This window comes from Lampetra fluviatilis, chromosome 60 (genome assembly GCF_964198595.1).
Source record: "Lampetra fluviatilis chromosome 60, kcLamFluv1.1, whole genome shotgun sequence".
Classification (NCBI taxonomy): domain Eukaryota; kingdom Metazoa; phylum Chordata; class Hyperoartia; order Petromyzontiformes; family Petromyzontidae; genus Lampetra; species Lampetra fluviatilis.
The window spans coordinates 8,073,470-8,093,839 of record NC_136334.1 but is presented as its reverse complement, the minus strand read 5'-3'; the positions used below and the strand labels follow the sequence as shown (position 1 = coordinate 8,093,839).

The 20,370-nt window shown below is 55.5% G+C and overlaps 1 protein-coding gene across 1 annotated transcript in view; it reads right to left on the bottom strand.

Moving 5' to 3' along the window:
- OCA2 (OCA2 melanosomal transmembrane protein) overlaps positions 1–20,370 on the bottom strand; it is a 34,919-nt gene that overhangs the window by 8,912 nt on the left and 5,637 nt on the right. The window contains exons 5-11 of the mRNA XM_078881135.1: positions 4,870–4,942; positions 3,586–3,775; positions 3,378–3,461; positions 3,090–3,243; positions 2,543–2,614; positions 1,446–1,511; positions 670–726 (exon numbers count right to left, since the gene is read on the bottom strand). Coding sequence (XP_078737261.1) covers positions 670–726; positions 1,446–1,511; positions 2,543–2,614; positions 3,090–3,243; positions 3,378–3,461; positions 3,586–3,775; positions 4,870–4,942 — 696 coding nt within the window. The remainder of the gene's footprint in view (positions 1–669; positions 727–1,445; positions 1,512–2,542; positions 2,615–3,089; positions 3,244–3,377; positions 3,462–3,585; positions 3,776–4,869; positions 4,943–20,370) is intronic.

Genomic DNA, 20,370 nt, shown 5'->3' with positions numbered 1-20,370 from the left:
GCTGTCTATTTAGAATTTGTGTGCCTATCTCCTCGTGGTCGCGTGGATTTGTCTCCGGGTCCTCCTGCCTATTACAGTTGTTTGTCTGCTGCGATACATTTCCACGTGATGGCGATGAGGCCACTTGGCTGAGCTGTCATGTGCGATGGCCACGGTCGCTTCCGCTAAACGAGCTACGTGGTGACTCAGTGGCCGCCTTGCACCTGGCAAAATACAAAGGGCAAATCGCAGGACGGCACCCGCCCCACAACGTCGACGAGTCAATTAGTGCGGGGGATGAGACGTCACGGCAGAGGGGTGAAGGGAGAGTTCAAGATCTTAGGTAGAGAGGGAACGCTGAGAAAATTGAGAGAATCCGGGATGGGTGTGGAGAGCCATCTTCCACAAGATCGTTATGAACGCGCTGCCGCTTTATCACGGGGACAGATGTCTTAAGGAAGATGGCCACGTGTTGCTCTGGAGGACCATCTTCTGGTGGTTTAACTCGGGGGGGGGGGGGGGGGCGGAGGGGCATGGCAACACGCCGGATTACACTATTAAATAATAATATGATCATTATCATTATAAAATGCGCCCCCAAAGTGGTCATGTAAGGTAGAGGGAGAGCGGCCACGTGGGATCCCCACACCAGCGGCCGCGCAGACGAAAGCGCTGCGCTGCCCTGCTCACCATGACGGCGCACCAGTCGAAAAATCCCGTCTCGGAAAACACCGCAACGAGGATCATCTGTCGGGCGAGACGCGCGGACGGTCACTCGCGAACACGCCGATGACGCTGAGACGCGGACGCAACGGTGGTGGTGGCAGGGAGGGAGGGGACTCAATCAGAATGTTTATTTTATACTGGAGGAGGAATCCGATGAGCTATGAAGCTATTTTTTACAAATGTCCAGTAAAGGGCACGGGGTTAGAACGCTACAACAGCAAACACAATTACACAAACACGACAGCAGTGCAAAGTATAGGGAAGGTCAACAAATCACCTAAAATATCTACGAACATTTAACTAAACAATTTTTTATCTTTCCAGGTAAAGCTCATTGAACTATCGGCTTCTTTTTCCAGAAGCGACCTGGCCGCATGAGAGCTCAGCAAAGCGGCATTCGTAGCAAAACAATCGACGGCGCAGCGATCAGCGCTACGCTGCACTACAAACCCGGCGACACGAGTTCGATTCCCGCTCACGGCCAACACCGGTGACGATTATCTGAACCGGTCCTGGGCCTCCACTAGGTCAGCTCAGCCTCAAATGAGTACCTGGTGCGGTGTGTAGTAAACATCGCCACTGTAGAGACAAAGGCGGCCGGGTGTGGTGCTGTCCATCCACCCCCTCGTGTGCCGTGCCGGCCTTCGTAGGTGCCACTCGTGAACAGCACTTGCCCAAACGACTTGTTGAGGCTATATGGGGGATCTTTGTCTGCACGTGCGTCTATCTGCCACCCTTACCATGCCAAACAGCAGTGCCAAGGTCCCGTAATCGATCCATGCCACCACAGTGGTGAGGGCTGGCCTCTGTGAACAGAAATACAATCGACAATGATGACAGCGTTCACGAGGCTGGTGCATTATCGGAGGACGGGCATCACAGTTCCCGATCTTGAGGGTGTGAGTTCAAATCCAGGTCTCAAGTTATCATCATCAAAACGAAATCACAGGTCCTAGGCCTCCCCTAGGTCGACTCAGCCTCAAATGAGTGTCCAATCCCCCTATTCCATTGGAACGCTCGTAACGAAATCGCCGATTTGGCTCGCGCGAACGCTTACACACCGCACGGCGGCAGGCCCAAGTTGCCACGTGGTTACGTTTTCCCCCGTTCCTCGGCTGCGAGGTGAAGGGGCAGCCCCGGCTAACCGCTCGCTTGCTCGCTCCACTGCTGGCTGAAGGAGCCTCCGCTGGTGGGGGGAGGGGCATCCTAGAGAGGAGCTACCCACAGTGGCGGAGGTTTTTATTTTGGGGTTAGATCGTCGCGTAAATAGAAATGTGTCGTTAAAACATGGCCGCCACCAACCCACCACGGCCAATCGGTGATGTTTGTGTCGCGTAAACAAAACGTGCCGGAAAGCAGCGAGTTTGGCACGCACACCGGTCGTGTGTCAGGAGAGTAAACACCACGACGTTTACAATTCGAGTAGCCGTGACGTTTCGCCGGTAATTACAACAACAACAACAACCAGCCTCATCAGGCGGCAGCCAGAGTTGATGTCGTCACTTGTGAGCCAATCAGGTGCGGGGACCGTGGGGGGGGAGGGGGCTTAATGTGTTCATACAAATCGATTGGCTCACGTACGTATCACTAAAAGTTCGTAAGTCAAATGTTCGTAAGTACAGGAGTCCCTAAAATTCTCCCATAGATCAAAGTTGTCATAACTGTTATTAGTAATATTATTGGCTCTTACCGGCATCCCGATTGAATTTTATCGATACCTATGAGCGTAGACGCGTGCGCGCACACTCACACACACACTCACACATGCAGGCAATCACGCACGCACGCAGGCACTCACACACGCACTCACACACGCACGCACGGGCCGCTTACGTACGTTGCCGATAGCCGCCAAGACCGCCAGCGCCGCCAGGGAGCCCAGCATCGCGGCCAGTGCCCTGTGCACGACCTACAGCGGACCGCGTCATGGACGTCACAAAGACAAAGATCCCCCATGTAGCATTAACAGACTGTTAGGCCAAGTGCCGTTGGCGATCACCTGTGTTGGCCGGCACTGTGGCACACGAGGGGGTGGGTGGCCAACACCACGCCCGGCCGCCTTTGTCTCCCCAGAGGCGATGTTTACACACCGCACCAGGTACTCATTTGAAGCTGAGTCGACCTAGGGGAGGCGCATGACCGGTTCAGATAATCGTCACCGGTGGTGGCCGTGAGCGAGAATGGAACTCGGGTCGCCGGGTTCCGTAGTGCAGCGCGCTAACCACCACACTACCGCTCCACGCACACACACTCACACGCGCACGCACACGCGCACGCACACGCGCACGCACACACACTCACACGCACACGTGCACGCACACACGCGGTCAACACCTGGGATGGTGGTGGGGGGGTGGCAGTGAAACGCGAGCGGGCGGCGATACCTCGAAGACGATGAAGGCGTAGACCGCGGTGAGGATGAGGGCGGCCGCCGTGGCCTGCAGCTCGGCGGACGCGTACTGGTAGCGGTGCGACGCGGCCAGCGGCACGACGCGGCCCCGCGACACGAAGGCCCGCACCCGCACGCTCACCTCGTCGCTGCGGGCACAACGGCGACGAGAGGAGGAGGAGGAGGGGAGGGGGATGATGACGGCGAATCGTCCGTTGGATGCCGCACGTGCGGACGCGTAACGACGCGGCGCGTATGGGGCGGGGAGCGGCGGCCCGCTGACCTCGAGATGGTGTCGATGTCGCGCGTCATCAGCGTCTGTTCCATGTTCCTCGACTCCAGCGGGATGGTCCAGTTGAAGAGCATCTGCGGCGCGGAGAAGGGAACAAACTCCAAATATACAACAACAGGCGCGCTCGGGGTCGAGATCAAACCCACGACCTCCCGCGTACCGGGCGAGGCAGTCAACATCTCCTGGCCACCGCGCGTCGCTCACCCGGCGAGGAGGCCTCCCGCCCGCTCGTCCTCGCTGCTCGACCTCCTGCTGGTGGACCTCCACGAGCAGGAAGTCGCCCGTGGCGGCCCCCCCCACGGGGGCGGCGGGGCCCCCCCCCAGGGAGAAGGGCCCCGTGAGAGTGAGGCGCAGCAGGGCGCTGCTGCGAGCGTCCGTCAGGTTCATGACTGTGGCGGGCGGAGAGCCGCGGGGGGGTCAAGGGGTCACGGGCGGCCGCACGCGAACACAACGATGAATCACGATTACAGACACGACGGGCATCCATAGAGCCCAAGCTGTAGTGTAGCGTGTAGTGTATAGTAGTGTGTAGTAGTGTAGTGTATAGTAGTGGAGTGTAGTGTACAGTAGTGTAAGTATACAGTAGTGTATAGTGTAGTGTATAGTAGTGTGTAGTGTATAGTAGTGTAGTGTACAGTAGTGTAAGTATATAGTAGTGTATAGTAGTGTAGTGTATAGCAGTGTAGTGTATAGTAGTGTAGTGTATAGCAGTGTAGTGTATAGTAGTGTATAGTAGTGTAGTGTACAGTAGTGTAAGTATATAGTAGTGTATAGTGTAGTGTATAGCAGTGACGTGCGGTGAGGTCAATGGCTGGGGAGACACTGGCTCGTGTCAGAGCCAGATTCACACACTGAGGGGGCGTGTCCTCACTGAGGGGGCGTGTCCTCACTGAGGGGGGCGTGTTAGACACGCCCCCCTCAGTGAGGCAGATGTGATAGCTGCCTCCCCTGGTGCTTTTTCATTGCAGTTTCACGACGAGACCAGCGAGCCTAAATATCTTTATACACGTACGTGAAATAAGTTACCTGGAGTATGGAAGGCGAGGACATGAAATGAAGGGGTCTACAAACATTACATTGGTGACATACTGAGATAGTAACGGGCACGCGCTTATTGCCCGCGCTCCATCCAGTTGCTGAGGGGTTGCGCAATCAGAGGGGAGGCTGAGCTCGTCGCTGCCTCACCTCTTGTCTCTTCCTGTATTTGCAGCGGAGCTCCGCAAATTTGGCGATTTTGACTATAAAAATGATTGGAATCGTACAGAAATTACATTTATAACACAGATCAGTGGACAAATCTTAATATTTATTTTATTTGATTATTCTTTTTTATATTTCGTAACGGCTATTTTCATTGGAGCATGACAGGTGAGGCCCTGCCTCCCCTGCCTCCCCTGCCCGCACGTCCCTGCTGTAAAGTAGTGTATGGTAGTGTGTAGTGTATTGCAGCGCCCAATGTGTTCGCTATCCGATCAAGGGATACGGTGCTCTTGATCCGCGGACACGGCGAACATCTGCCACGAGAGCTCCCGGTCGGGGTACATGCTGAACACCACCTGCGTGCTCCGCGTAGCACACACAAAGACAAAAGTCACCACCCCCCCCCCCCCCCCCGTATAGCCTCAGCGGGCTGTTGGGGCAAGTGCTGCTATGGCCATCATGAATGATGGCTGAACGAAGTGGCCGTATCGTCGTGTGGAGATGTAGAGCGGCCAAATGGCTCTGAAGGCGTAGTGACGTCGATTTAAAATGTGGAGGGAAAATCCTGAGGACTCGGGGAAAACTCCACACGACCACGGGGAGAGAGAGAGAGAGACACGCAAACTACACATATACAGCAGCAGCAGGCGTCGTCAGAGTCCAGATCGAACTCACGGCCTCCTCTTCTTGGTTCTTTCGGTAAAGTCACGTAGAAGGGAAGTAATAAAATAATAAAAATAAAACATAATAAAACAATTCTCACGACGTTTCGGCCACAACGCAAGCAGCCGTCCTCAGGCGAAGAATGAGAACATTATCAAGCTAGGAGCTTATATAGGTGTAGCGAGGAGGCTCTTCAGAAAGGTGAGAGACTCGATTAGCTGAGCCTTCTTATCCCGGAGCTTGTTGAAGGATCTCAAAGTTATGTGGAAACCCTCCCCGTAGAGGCGGTTAAATTTCGATTTAAAGCTTTCGTGACTGCAGGGATTCATCTTCTTGGTTCTTTCGGTAAAGTCACGTAGAAGGGAAGTAATAAAATAATAAAAATAAAACATAATAAAACAATTCTCACGACGTTTCGGCCACAACGCAAGCAGCCGTCCTCAGGCGAAGAATGAGAACATTATCAAGCTAGGAGCTTATATAGGTGTAGCGAGGAGGCTCTTCAGAAAGGTGAGAGACTCGATTAGCTGAGCCTTCTTATCCCGGAGCTTGTTGAAGGATCTCAAAGTTATGTGGAAACCCTCCCCGTAGAGGCGGTTAAATTTCGATTTAAAGCTTTCGTGACTGCAGGGATTCATCTTCTTGGTTCTTTCGGTAAAGTCACGTAGAAGGGAAGTAATAAAATAATAAAAATAAAACATAATAAAACAATTCTCACGACGTTTCGGCCACAACGCAAGCAGCCGTCCTCAGGCGAAGAATGAGAACATTATCAAGCTAGGAGCTTATATAGGTGTAGCGAGGAGGCTCTTCAGAAAGGTGAGAGACTCGATTAGCTGAGCCTTCTTATCCCGGAGCTTGTTGAAGGATCTCAAAGTTATGTGGAAACCCTCCCCGTAGAGGCGGTTAAATTTCGATTTAAAGCTTTCGTGACTGCAGGGATTCATCTTCTTGGTTCTTTCGGTAAAGTCACGTAGAAGGGAAGTAATAAAATAATAAAAATAAAACATAATAAAACAATTCTCACGACGTTTCGGCCACAACGCAAGCAGCCGTCCTCAGGCGAAGAATGAGAACATTATCAAGCTAGGAGCTTATATAGGTGTAGCGAGGAGGCTCTTCAGAAAGGTGAGAGACTCGATTAGCTGAGCCTTCTTATCCCGGAGCTTGTTGAAGGATCTCAAAGTTATGTGGAAACCCTCCCCGTAGAGGCGGTTAAATTTCGATTTAAAGCTTTCGTGACTGCAGGGATTCATCTTCTTGGTTCTTTCGGTAAAGTCACGTACGTGACTTTACCGAGATCCTTCAACAAGCTCCGGGATAAGAAGGCTCAGCTAATCGAGTCTCTCACCTTTCTGAAGAGCCTCCTCGCTACACCTATATAAGCTCCTAGCTTGATAATGTTCTCATTCTTCGCCTGAGGACGGCTGCTTGCGTTGTGGCCGAAACGTCGTGAGAATTGTTTTATTATGTTTTATTTTTATTATTTTATTACTTCCCTTCTACGTGACTTTACCGAAAGAACCAAGAAGATGAATCCCTGCAGTCACGAAAGCTTTAAATCGAAATTTAACCGCCTCTACGGGGAGGGTTTCCACATAACTTTGAGATCCTTCAACAAGCTCCGGGATAAGAAGGCTCAGCTAATCGAGTCTCTCACCTTTCTGAAGAGCCTCCTCGCTACACCTATATAAGCTCCTAGCTTGATAATGTTCTCATTCTTCGCCTGAGGACGGCTGCTTGCGTTGTGGCCGAAACGTCGTGAGAATTGTTTTATTATGTTTTATTTTTATTATTTTATTACTTCCCTTCTACGTGACTTTACCGAAAGAACCAAGAAGATGAATCCCTGCAGTCACGAAAGCTTTAAATCGAAATTTAACCGCCTCTACGGGGAGGGTTTCCACATAACTTTGAGATCCTTCAACAAGCTCCGGGATAAGAAGGCTCAGCTAATCGAGTCTCTCACCTTTCTGAAGAGCCTCCTCGCTACACCTATATAAGCTCCTAGCTTGATAATGTTCTCATTCTTCGCCTGAGGACGGCTGCTTGCGTTGTGGCCGAAACGTCGTGAGAATTGTTTTATTATGTTTTATTTTTATTATTTTATTACTTCCCTTCTACGTGACTTTACCGAAAGAACCAAGAAGATGAATCCCTGCAGTCACGAAAGCTTTAAATCGAAATTTAACCGCCTCTACGGGGAGGGTTTCCACATAACTTTGAGATCCTTCAACAAGCTCCGGGATAAGAAGGCTCAGCTAATCGAGTCTCTCACCTTTCTGAAGAGCCTCCTCGCTACACCTATATAAGCTCCTAGCTTGATAATGTTCTCATTCTTCGCCTGAGGACGGCTGCTTGCGTTGTGGCCGAAACGTCGTGAGAATTGTTTTATTATGTTTTATTTTTATTATTTTATTACTTCCCTTCTACGTGACTTTACCGAAAGAACCAAGAAGATGAATCCCTGCAGTCACGAAAGCTTTAAATCGAAATTTAACCGCCTCTACGGGGATGGTTTCCACATAACTTTGAGATCCTTCAACAAGCTCCGGGATAAGAAGGCTCAGCTAATCGAGTCTCTCACCTTTCTGAAGAGCCTCCTCGCTACACCTATGTAGTAACGCTTACGACTCGTTGACACCGGAGTTGGAGGCACACTTGTTTATTTGAATACCAACTTTGTGACATACACAATTGAGGGGGTATCGGCCCCCTCACCCGTCTATCTGAGGACACACCTCTAGGCTAACCTTAGCCTGCCTCTGAGTCCTCCACTAATGGGCTAGGGGAGGCTATCTTGGCCCGACACTGGTCAGTCGGGCCCGGTACCCAGAGTCCAGACCAGCACTGGCTCTGGCTCTGGTACCACGCCACTGGCTCGAGCCTGCGCGGTCCTGATAAGGACGGCGTACCAGGGGGAGTCCAGGGCTCTATCTCAGACGTCTTCCTCCTCCTCTTCTTTAGCTAAACATCACTCCCGAGCCTCCCGATACATTCCCCTTTTATACACCCCCCTCCCTGAGGGGTGGGGCCCCGGGGGATCGTAACGTCCGAAGCGCGGACGTCGTAGAGGGCACCTGCCCGTGCACTGACGTAGCCCCGCCCACTGTGCTTGTTTACCATAGGCTGCCATGCATAACGGGCTCTCTGTAACAGCCCTACATCACTCCCCCCCACATAGCATGCAGCCGTCCCGGCTGCCAACATACAAAAATTTGACAATAAAGGTGCCTTCACCCCCTCACGTGTGCCTCACTATTTTTTTGAATCATAACAGGAACCAGAACAAGACACAACAACAAGATGAGAAACAACCCGTCGCACCCCCCCGAATAAATACGAATTCCGTAAAAAAAACAGCTTATATACAACCAGCAGGGAACCCACCCCGCACACACAACAAACGGTGAACCCAACATATGTACATCCGAGGAGCGGGAAACACACCATCCACACAACACCCAATAAACACAACAGCTATGTACACATTTTCCGGCCTCACAACAGTTTGCGCATTTTAGCGCGCGTCCTTGCAGCGGGCCCCTCACACGGGGTAACCCCGCGTGGCGGACCATCAGGTGGCGACTGTCCGTCTTGAGGTGAGCATTCCTCTGACTCCGCGTGACCCTCGGCATCCGCAGGAGGGGTGATCGGGCGTGAGCCCGTCACTCCTGATGCTCCTGAAGGTGGCACAGCCGGCAAGGCATTAGGTGAGAGCGACGGAGACGGACCCAGCAAGTCGGCCGACCCCCCACATGTTTGGCCACGCGCGTGTGAAGTGGGGTTGTGTACCGCAGCGAAGGGTTTTAATCTGGAGGGGTGCACGAACCATCGCCGCTTCCCCCACTTGATGCGCACGCACTGCGGACGTAACACCTCCACCACTTCCACAGGGCCCCGCCACGGCCGCACCAGTTTAGAGGAGGTTGCCAGTGGCACCTGGGGGCAGTGCAACCATGCCTTGTCCCCCGGCTTCCACTGCAGCATGTGCGCTCGACTCAATCTGAGGCGCTCATTTGCCTTCTGACGGAGGTCAGAGTTTTGCATTGCAGCATCCCGTGCCTCGGTCAATTTGTCCAGATTAAATTTAACGTGGTCAGCCAGATTAGTTTTTCCCTGCGGCACAGGGATCCGCAACTGGGCACGAACAGGCGGGTCTGGTTCTCGGCCGTACATGAGGTAAAAGGGAGAAAACCCCGTAGCCGCATGGGGTGCCATCCGGTACGCCGCCAAGACCCCCTGAATTTGTAGGTCCCAATCCGTTTGCGAGTCCGAAACTTGTTGTGATAACATGGACGAGATGGTGCGATGCAAACGTTCGACCATCCCGTCAGTTTGTGGGTGATATGGGGAGGTCCGAATTTTCTTTGTGCCCAGGAGATCGCAGACTTGTCTGAGTAGTTTACCGGAAAAATTTCTGCCCTGGTCGGTCAGCAGCCTCTCCGGAGCACCTTTGTCCAGGACATAACCCTGAACAAAGGCCTCCACGATGGCTGCTGCCGACTGGTTGGCCAGAGGCCAGGCCATAGGCCAGCGTGTAAAATACTCGACACCCGTCAACAAATATCTATTCCCTCTGGGGGTGGCGGGGAATGGTCCCAAAATGTCCAGAGCGACCAGCTCGTTTATCCTGGACACTTTGATCGATTGCAAGGGCGGGTTAGACTCCCGTGCCGGCGGTTTGCGTTGTGCACATTGAGGGCACGATCCCAACAAATCCCCAACATCCCTCGTCATGCCAGGCCAGTAAAAATCAAGTTGCAGCAAGGCGAGAGTCTTTTGGGTCCCCAGGTGTAGGAGGCGCTCATGAGCGGCCCATACCACCCTACCCCGCAACCCAGTAGGGACAACCAGCCGATGTCGACGTGACTTCCCGTCCCAATGCATTAGCAGACCTTGGCACATTTCCCATGCGTCGGAAGCACCTCTTTTTCCCCCCGCCGCACCGCCAACGCGACGTCGCCACCCGAGGAGGGAGACATCCTCCATCTGGAGGCGCCCCCATTCAATGACGGGCAACCCCAACAGGGAATCTTTGCCCTGTTGTTCGATCGAATTAGGAACCATTGCATCGTCGTCGTTGGCGGCCGCCAAGACAGGTACCGATGTGTCCCCTGGAGGCCTGCAACGTCCAGACCCCAGGAGGCATGCACACTCGGAGGTGGTTGGCAAGCGTGACAGAGCGTCCGCGTTGGTGTGGCGAACGCCCTTACGGTATGTGGTTTGGAAATCGTAATCCTGGAGGACCTCCAACCATCGGGACAATTGTCCCGATGGCTGTTGAACCCTCAGGGCGTACTGCAGTGCCGCATGATCTGTGCGGACGGTGAAATGCCGACCGTACAGATATGGGCGATACTGTTGGACGAAATGGACAATTGCCAACAGTTCCCTACGGGTGACACAATACCGTTGCTCCGCTGGAGACAACACCCGACTGCCGTACGCAACCACACGTTCCACGCCGTCAACCACCTGGGAGAGCACGCCCCCAATACCCGTGTTGCTCGCATCGGTGTCGAGCAAGAACGGTTTTGAAAAATCAGGGTAAATCAGGGGAGGAGCGTTTACCAAAGCGTCCCGAAGGGAGCAAAAAGCAGCTTCCTCCTCCTGACCCCAGCAGAACCGAACCCCTTTAGATGTCAAAGCATGTAGGGGTTTGGCGATAGTCGCAAAATTAGCGACGAAGCGTCTATAATACGACGCAAACCCAATAAAACTCCTAACCTCTCCCACTGAGGTGGGAGTCGGCCAGGAGCTAACACACTGCGTTTTGGCGGGATCGGTAGAAATACCTGAGCGCCCCACGATGTGCCCCAAATAACGCACCGACTCGCGTAACAAATGGCATTTTTGGGGCTTAAATTTCAAATTAGCAGCCCGCATCTTTAGGAAAACTGCCCGCAACCTCTGGAGATGTTCCTCAAAAGTTTTGCCAAAGACAATGACGTCATCCAAATAAATCAGGCACGACTCCCATTGCAATCCAGCCAAAACCAATTCCATCAACCGCTGGAAAGTTGCCGGCGCTGAGTGTAAGCCCATCGGCAACCGGTTGAATTGAAACAGGCCGTGCGGAGTACGGAAAGCAGTTTTAGGCTTTGAATCATCGTCCAGAGGAAGCTGCCAGAATCCCGAAAGTAAGTCCAATGTGGAGAAGAATCGCGCTCCCGCCAAGGCGTCAAGCGATTCGTCCATCCGTGGGAGCGGGTATGCGTCGGCAACCGTAATTTTATTAAGGCGCCGAAAGTCAACGCAAAACCGCAACGAACCGTCCTGCTTCTTAACCAGGACGATCGGCGCTCCCCAAGGGCTGTTGGAGGGAGAAATGATGTCGGCGGCTAGCATGTCATCAACAGCCGATTTGACATGGTCCTTTTCGGCGGGACTCAACCGAAAAGGATTCTGGCGTATTGGCGCGCTGTCACCCGTATCAATATGGTGACGCAGCAGATGAGTGCAGCCCAAATCGTATTTATCCCGACTGAAAACGTCGGAAAATTCCCTCAGTAGTGTCTTAAGACGTTGGCGCTCTAAATTTGACAGGTCCGTCGATCCCGCGCAAAGCGCCTCGAGCCACCCTTCATCGCTGTCCGAATGTGGTCGCGGTGCAGGGACAGCGCCGACATGACTCGCGACGGGTTCCTCACAGGGCACCGGCGTTGCGTGAGCAAGCACGGTCCCCTGTGGGACCACCACCGTCTGCGAGCCCACATTGAGGACCGCGATGAAGGGTTCTCCTTCCCCTCTCACTATGGTCTGGGCCGGGAGTAAATTAGGTCCACTGACCCCGGCCCTAGACGGTCCCAGCAGAACCCCTTGAGCCCCAATGCCCTTAGCGAAGGGCCGCCGAAGTTTCAAAGGAATTAACATTTGCGCCCCCGGAGGAACGCGCACCGTTCTATCTACGAACGCCGGCACCGTCGCGAACGCCGTCCGGCTCGTAGCGGGGGATGGCAGAAACGCCATGCGTCGGCCCGATGGGAGCTCAATGCATCCCTGGTCGATTAATATCCTAATCGGCATTTTGGCCAGGAAATCCGTCCCCAGCAGGCACGGAACCGCCAGCGAGGAGGAAACAAAAATCGGCCCAGATAATTTAATATCCCCGACACAAATCTGGGCTCGAATTTGTCCGATGATGCCAAGTGAACCCCCGTTAGCAGCAAAGAATGGTACATTAACAGGCATCAAAGGACGGCTCTGGGCAGGGAGAATGTTATAAATCAACTCCGAAATAATGGTCGCCGATGCCCCTGTATCGACCAGGATGCGCACCTCGACCCCATCGATGTGACCCACAACGGCCGACGACCCCGATGACGCGGCTACAACCCGATGGGCCAACACGGACCACTGGCTGGGTTCAATGTGAGTACCCAGAGCGGTGCGTGTTGGTGCCATGGTACGCGATATTTGCCCCCCCTTCGCTGCGGTGTTCGAGTGTGTGACGGGCGTGTGCGTAAGCCAAACATGAGGGGTGCCGCGACTCGCCGGATTATGATGGTGGAGCTTGTGACGAGGGCCGGCGTCCCGTTGAGGTGTCGTCCCGCGCTGCCGAGGAGAGCGGCACCCCGAGGCGACGTGGCCCCGGATGCCGCAGTTATAACAGCGTGGAAGCGCTGGTGGCGACGATGGACGTTGTAGACGGCTTGAACCGGCCCGGTCCTCCCGCGCTCCCGCTCCGTGCTGCCGTCGATGGTTGATGGCGCAAACCTCTTCCGCCGGGAGGGTGGCCGCAGCGACGGCGCGCCCGCTCGCCGCCTTGCTGGCCTTCCGTCGTTGAGAGGACAGGTTTGCGTGGAGGAGACGGGCCGCTTGGAGGGAGCACATTTCTGCATCGTCCTGTGCGACAATGACGATGTCTAAGTCGTCCGCCAGCAAAAGTATCTTTTCTGTCACCATGGCGTCGATCCCCTCGTCGTCCATCCGTGGAAAGGCTTCCTTTGCCAGCGCCAGGAGGCTTGTACGGTACGCCAGGGGCGACTCCTTCGTCCCCCGCTGGCGATCGTAAAAGAGTTGACGACAGTCCGATGGTGGCCCATACACAGCGGACAGCACTTGCATCGCCTTCCGCAGCGTGGAACGCCTCTCCTTCGTTGCCGATGTTAGTGTGGCGAGGGCGTCGCTGTCGAGGAGTGCTGGCAGTGCTCGGAGAGCCTCGGCGTCTGTCCACTGTGCCATCTCCTGGTGAGCGAGGAAGCGCCGCTGGAAGCCGCCCCAGTCGCCCTCCTCGCCCACAAATTCTTTGAGCGGCGGCAGTCGCTGATGTAAGGCAGCGGCTGCAGAGGACGATCGCGCTCCCTCGTCTCCCTCACTCGACTCAGCGTCGGCCCGAAGCAGCGATGGCATCGCCGGTCGCACCCGTGGTGACGCGGCAGGCACTGTACTCCCGCCGTTGGACGCGATGCTTAGAGCGGCCACGCCCTCAACAGCAGCTGCGGCGATGGCGGGAGTTTCAAAATGTTGCTCCGTTGAAATGGCGGGAAGGCGCTGTGGTCGTTGGCTGCTGTCGCCTCGTGGCGGTCCCGCAGCCCCCAGCCGCGTGATGTTGTCGAGCATGGCGGCTGCGGCATACAGCAGCTCGGCCAGCTTCGCGTGCGCCTGCCTCAGCCCCTCCGTCGACGGCTCCCCTTCCTCCAGCTGCTGTGGCGTGGATGCACCCAGCCCCGGCTGCTCGATGGCATCTTCAGCCATCTCGGGCCCTCCAACTGCAGCGGTGTCCTCCGCCCCTGGTACTCCGACTCGAGTCGTCCGGCGTGTATCCATGTTCGTACTTTGTTTCACTTCTGACGCCAGATGTAGTAACGCTTACGACTCGTTGACACCGGAGTTGGAGGCACACTTGTTTATTTGAATACCAACTTTGTGACATACACAATTGAGGGGGTATCGGCCCCCTCACCCGTCTATCTGAGGACACACCTCTAGGCTAACCTTAGCCTGCCTCTGAGTCCTCCACTAATGGGCTAGGGGAGGCTATCTTGGCCCGACACTGGTCAGTCGGGCCCGGTACCCAGAGTCCAGACCAGCACTGGCTCTGGCTCTGGTACCACGCCACTGGCTCGAGCCTGCGCGGTCCTGATAAGGACGGCGTACCAGGGGGAGTCCAGGGCTCTATCTCAGACGTCTTCCTCCTCCTCTTCTTTAGCTAAACATCACTCCCGAGCCTCCCGATACATTCCCCTTTTATACACCCCCCTCCCTGAGGGGTGGGGCCCCGGGGGATCGTAACGTCCGAAGCGCGGACGTCGTAGAGGGCACCTGCCCGTGCACTGACGTAGCCCCGCCCACTGTGCTTGTTTACCATAGGCTGCCATGCATAACGGGCTCTCTGTAACAGCCCTACATCACTCCCCCCCACATAGCATGCAGCCGTCCCGGCTGCCAACATACAAAAATTTGACAATAAAGGTGCCTTCACCCCCTCACGTGTGCCTCACTATTTTTTTGAATCATAACAGGAACCAGAACAAGACACAACAACAAGATGAGAAACAACCCGTCGCACCCCCCCGAATAAATACGAATTCCGTAAAAAAAACAGCTTATATACAACCAGCAGGGAACCCACCCCGCACACACAACAAACGGTGAACCCAACATATGTACATCCGAGGAGCGGGAAACACACCATCCACACAACACCCAATAAACACAACAGCTATGTACACATTTTCCGGCCTCACAACAGTTTGCGCATTTTAGCGCGCGTCCTTGCAGCGGGCCCCTCACACGGGGTAACCCCGCGTGGCGGACCATCAGGTGGCGACTGTCCGTCTTGAGGTGAGCATTCCTCTGACTCCGCGTGACCCTCGGCATCCGCAGGAGGGGTGATCGGGCGTGAGCCCGTCACTCCTGATGCTCCTGAAGGTGGCACAGCCGGCAAGGCATTAGGTGAGAGCGACGGAGACGGACCCAGCAAGTCGGCCGACCCCCCACATGTTTGGCCACGCGCGTGTGAAGTGGGGTTGTGTACCGCAGCGAAGGGTTTTAATCTGGAGGGGTGCACGAACCATCGCCGCTTCCCCCACTTGATGCGCACGCACTGCGGACGTAACACCTCCACCACTTCCACAGGGCCCCGCCACGGCCGCACCAGTTTAGAGGAGGTTGCCAGTGGCACCTGGGGGCAGTGCAACCATGCCTTGTCCCCCGGCTTCCACTGCAGCATGTGCGCTCGACTCAATCTGAGGCGCTCATTTGCCTTCTGACGGAGGTCAGAGTTTTGCATTGCAGCATCCCGTGCCTCGGTCAATTTGTCCAGATTAAATTTAACGTGGTCAGCCAGATTAGTTTTTCCCTGCGGCACAGGGATCCGCAACTGGGCACGAACAGGCGGGTCTGGTTCTCGGCCGTACATGAGGTAAAAGGGAGAAAACCCCGTAGCCGCATGGGGTGCCATCCGGTACGCCGCCAAGACCCCCTGAATTTGTAGGTCCCAATCCGTTTGCGAGTCCGAAACTTGTTGTGATAACATGGACGAGATGGTGCGATGCAAACGTTCGACCATCCCGTCAGTTTGTGGGTGATATGGGGAGGTCCGAATTTTCTTTGTGCCCAGGAGATCGCAGACTTGTCTGAGTAGTTTACCGGAAAAATTTCTGCCCTGGTCGGTCAGCAGCCTCTCCGGAGCACCTTTGTCCAGGACATAACCCTGAACAAAGGCCTCCACGATGGCTGCTGCCGACTGGTTGGCCAGAGGCCAGGCCATAGGCCAGCGTGTAAAATACTCGACACCCGTCAACAAATATCTATTCCCTCTGGGGGTGGCGGGGAATGGTCCCAAAATGTCCAGAGCGACCAGCTCGTTTATCCTGGACACTTTGATCGATTGCAAGGGCGGGTTAGACTCCCGTGCCGGCGGTTTGCGTTGTGCACATTGAGGGCACGATCCCAACAAATCCCCAACATCCCTCGTCATGCCAGGCCAGTAAAAATCAAGTTGCAGCAAGGCGAGAGTCTTTTGGGTCCCCAGGTGTAGGAGGCGCTCATGAGCGGCCCATACCACCCTACCCCGCAACCCAGTAGGGACAACCAGCCGATGTCGACGTGACTTCCCGTCCCAATGCATTAGCAGACCTTGGCACATTTCCCATGCGTCGGAAGCACCTCTTTTTCCCCCCGCCGCACCGCCAACGCGACGTCGCCACCCGAGGAGGGAGACATCCTCCATCTGGAGGCGCCCCCATTCAATGACGGGCAACCCCAACAGGGAATCTTTGCCCTGTTGTTCGATCGAATTAGGAACCATTGCATCGTCGTCGTTGGCGGCCGCCAAGACAGGTACCGATGTGTCCCCTGGAGGCCTGCAACGTCCAGACCCCAGGAGGCATGCACACTCGGAGGTGGTTGGCAAGCGTGACAGAGCGTCCGCGTTGGTGTGGCGAACGCCCTTACGGTATGTGGTTTGGAAATCGTAATCCTGGAGGACCTCCAACCATCGGGACAATTGTCCCGATGGCTGTTGAACCCTCAGGGCGTACTGCAGTGCCGCATGATCTGTGCGGACGGTGAAATGCCGACCGTACAGATATGGGCGATACTGTTGGACGAAATGGACAATTGCCAACAGTTCCCTACGGGTGACACAATACCGTTGCTCCGCTGGAGACAACACCCGACTGCCGTACGCAACCACACGTTCCACGCCGTCAACCACCTGGGAGAGCACGCCCCCAATACCCGTGTTGCTCGCATCGGTGTCGAGCAAGAACGGTTTTGAAAAATCAGGGTAAATCAGGGGAGGAGCGTTTACCAAAGCGTCCCGAAGGGAGCAAAAAGCAGCTTCCTCCTCCTGACCCCAGCAGAACCGAACCCCTTTAGATGTCAAAGCATGTAGGGGTTTGGCGATAGTCGCAAAATTAGCGACGAAGCGTCTATAATACGACGCAAACCCAATAAAACTCCTAACCTCTCCCACTGAGGTGGGAGTCGGCCAGGAGCTAACACACTGCGTTTTGGTGGGATCGGTAGAAATACCTGAGCGCCCCACGATGTGCCCCAAATAACGCACCGACTCGCGTAACAAATGGCATTTTTGGGGCTTAAATTTCAAATTAGCAGCCCGCATCTTTAGGAAAACTGCCCGCAACCTCTGGAGATGTTCCTCAAAAGTTTTGCCAAAGACAATGACGTCATCCAAATAAATCAGGCACGACTCCCATTGCAATCCAGCCAAAACCAATTCCATCAACCGCTGGAAAGTTGCCGGCGCTGAGTGTAAGCCCATCGGCAACCGGTTGAATTGAAACAGGCCGTGCGGAGTACGGAAAGCAGTTTTAGGCTTTGAATCATCGTCCAGAGGAAGCTGCCAGAATCCCGAAAGTAAGTCCAATGTGGAGAAGAATCGCGCTCCCGCCAAGGCGTCAAGCGATTCGTCCATCCGTGGGAGCGGGTATGCGTCGGCAACCGTAATTTTATTAAGGCGCCGAAAGTCAACGCAAAACCGCAACGAACCGTCCTGCTTCTTAACCAGGACGATCGGCGCTCCCCAAGGGCTGTTGGAGGGAGAAATGATGTCGGCGGCTAGCATGTCATCAACAGCCGATTTGACATGGTCCTTTTCGGCGGGACTCAACCGAAAAGGATTCTGGCGTATTGGCGCGCTGTCACCCGTATCAATATGGTGACGCAGCAGATGAGTGCAGCCCAAATCGTATTTATCCCGACTGAAAACGTCGGAAAATTCCCTCAGTAGTGTCTTAAGACGTTGGCGCTCTAAATTTGACAGGTCCGTCGATCCCGCGCAAAGCGCCTCGAGCCACCCTTCATCGCTGTCCGAATGTGGTCGCGGTGCAGGGACAGCGCCGACATGACTCGCGACGGGTTCCTCACAGGGCACCGGCGTTGCGTGAGCAAGCACGGTCCCCTGTGGGACCACCACCGTCTGCGAGCCCACATTGAGGACCGCGATGAAGGGTTCTCCTTCCCCTCTCACTATGGTCTGGGCCGGGAGTAAATTAGGTCCACTGACCCCGGCCCTAGACGGTCCCAGCAGAACCCCTTGAGCCCCAATGCCCTTAGCGAAGGGCCGCCGAAGTTTCAAAGGAATTAACATTTGCGCCCCCGGAGGAACGCGCACCGTTCTATCTACGAACGCCGGCACCGTCGCGAACGCCGTCCGGCTCGTAGCGGGGGATGGCAGAAACGCCATGCGTCGGCCCGATGGGAGCTCAATGCATCCCTGGTCGATTAATATCCTAATCGGCATTTTGGCCAGGAAATCCGTCCCCAGCAGGCACGGAACCGCCAGCGAGGAGGAAACAAAAATCGGCCCAGATAATTTAATATCCCCGACACAAATCTGGGCTCGAATTTGTCCGATGATGCCAAGTGAACCCCCGTTAGCAGCAAAGAATGGTACATTAACAGGCATCAAAGGACGGCTCTGGGCAGGGAGAATGTTATAAATCAACTCCGAAATAATGGTCGCCGATGCCCCTGTATCGACCAGGATGCGCACCTCGACCCCATCGATGTGACCCACAACGGCCGACGACCCCGATGACGCGGCTACAACCCGATGGGCCAACACGGACCACTGGCTGGGTTCAATGTGAGTACCCAGAGCGGTGCGTGTTGGTGCCATGGTACGCGATATTTGCCCCCCCTTCGCTGCGGTGTTCGAGTGTGTGACGGGCGTGTGCGTAAGCCAAACATGAGGGGTGCCGCGACTCGCCGGATTATGATGGTGGAGCTTGTGACGAGGGCCGGCGTCCCGTTGAGGTGTCGTCCCGCGCTGCCGAGGAGAGCGGCACCCCGAGGCGACGTGGCCCCGGATGCCGCAGTTATAACAGCGTGGAAGCGCTGGTGGCGACGATGGACGTTGTAGACGGCTTGAACCGGCCCGGTCCTCCCGCGCTCCCGCTCCGTGCTGCCGTCGATGGTTGATGGCGCAAACCTCTTCCGCCGGGAGGGTGGCCGCAGCGACGGCGCGCCCGCTCGCCGCCTTGCTGGCCTTCCGTCGTTGAGAGGACAGGTTTGCGTGGAGGAGACGGGCCGCTTGGAGGGAGCACATTTCTGCATCGTCCTGTGCGACAATGACGATGTCTAAGTCGTCCGCCAGCAAAAGTATCTTTTCTGTCACCATGGCGTCGATCCCCTCGTCGTCCATCCGTGGAAAGGCTTCCTTTGCCAGCGCCAGGAGGCTTGTACGGTACGCCAGGGGCGACTCCTTCGTCCCCCGCTGGCGATCGTAAAAGAGTTGACGACAGTCCGATGGTGGCCCATACACAGCGGACAGCACTTGCATCGCCTTCCGCAGCGTGGAACGCCTCTCCTTCGTTGCCGATGTTAGTGTGGCGAGGGCGTCGCTGTCGAGGAGTGCTGGCAGTGCTCGGAGAGCCTCGGCGTCTGTCCACTGTGCCATCTCCTGGTGAGCGAGGAAGCGCCGCTGGAAGCCGCCCCAGTCGCCCTCCTCGCCCACAAATTCTTTGAGCGGCGGCAGTCGCTGATGTAAGGCAGCGGCTGCAGAGGACGATCGCGCTCCCTCGTCTCCCTCACTCGACTCAGCGTCGGCCCGAAGCAGCGATGGCATCGCCGGTCGCACCCGTGGTGACGCGGCAGGCACTGTACTCCCGCCGTTGGACGCGATGCTTAGAGCGGCCACGCCCTCAACAGCAGCTGCGGCGATGGCGGGAGTTTCAAAATGTTGCTCCGTTGAAATGGCGGGAAGGCGCTGTGGTCGTTGGCTGCTGTCGCCTCGTGGCGGTCCCGCAGCCCCCAGCCGCGTGATGTTGTCGAGCATGGCGGCTGCGGCATACAGCAGCTCGGCCAGCTTCGCGTGCGCCTGCCTCAGCCCCTCCGTCGACGGCTCCCCTTCCTCCAGCTGCTGTGGCGTGGATGCACCCAGCCCCGGCTGCTCGATGGCATCTTCAGCCATCTCGGGCCCTCCAACTGCAGCGGTGTCCTCCGCCCCTGGTACTCCGACTCGAGTCGTCCGGCGTGTATCCATGTTCGTACTTTGTTTCACTTCTGACGCCAGATGTAGTAACGCTTACGACTCGTTGACACCGGAGTTGGAGGCACACTTGTTTATTTGAATACCAACTTTGTGACATACACAATTGAGGGGGTATCGGCCCCCTCACCCGTCTATCTGAGGACACACCTCTAG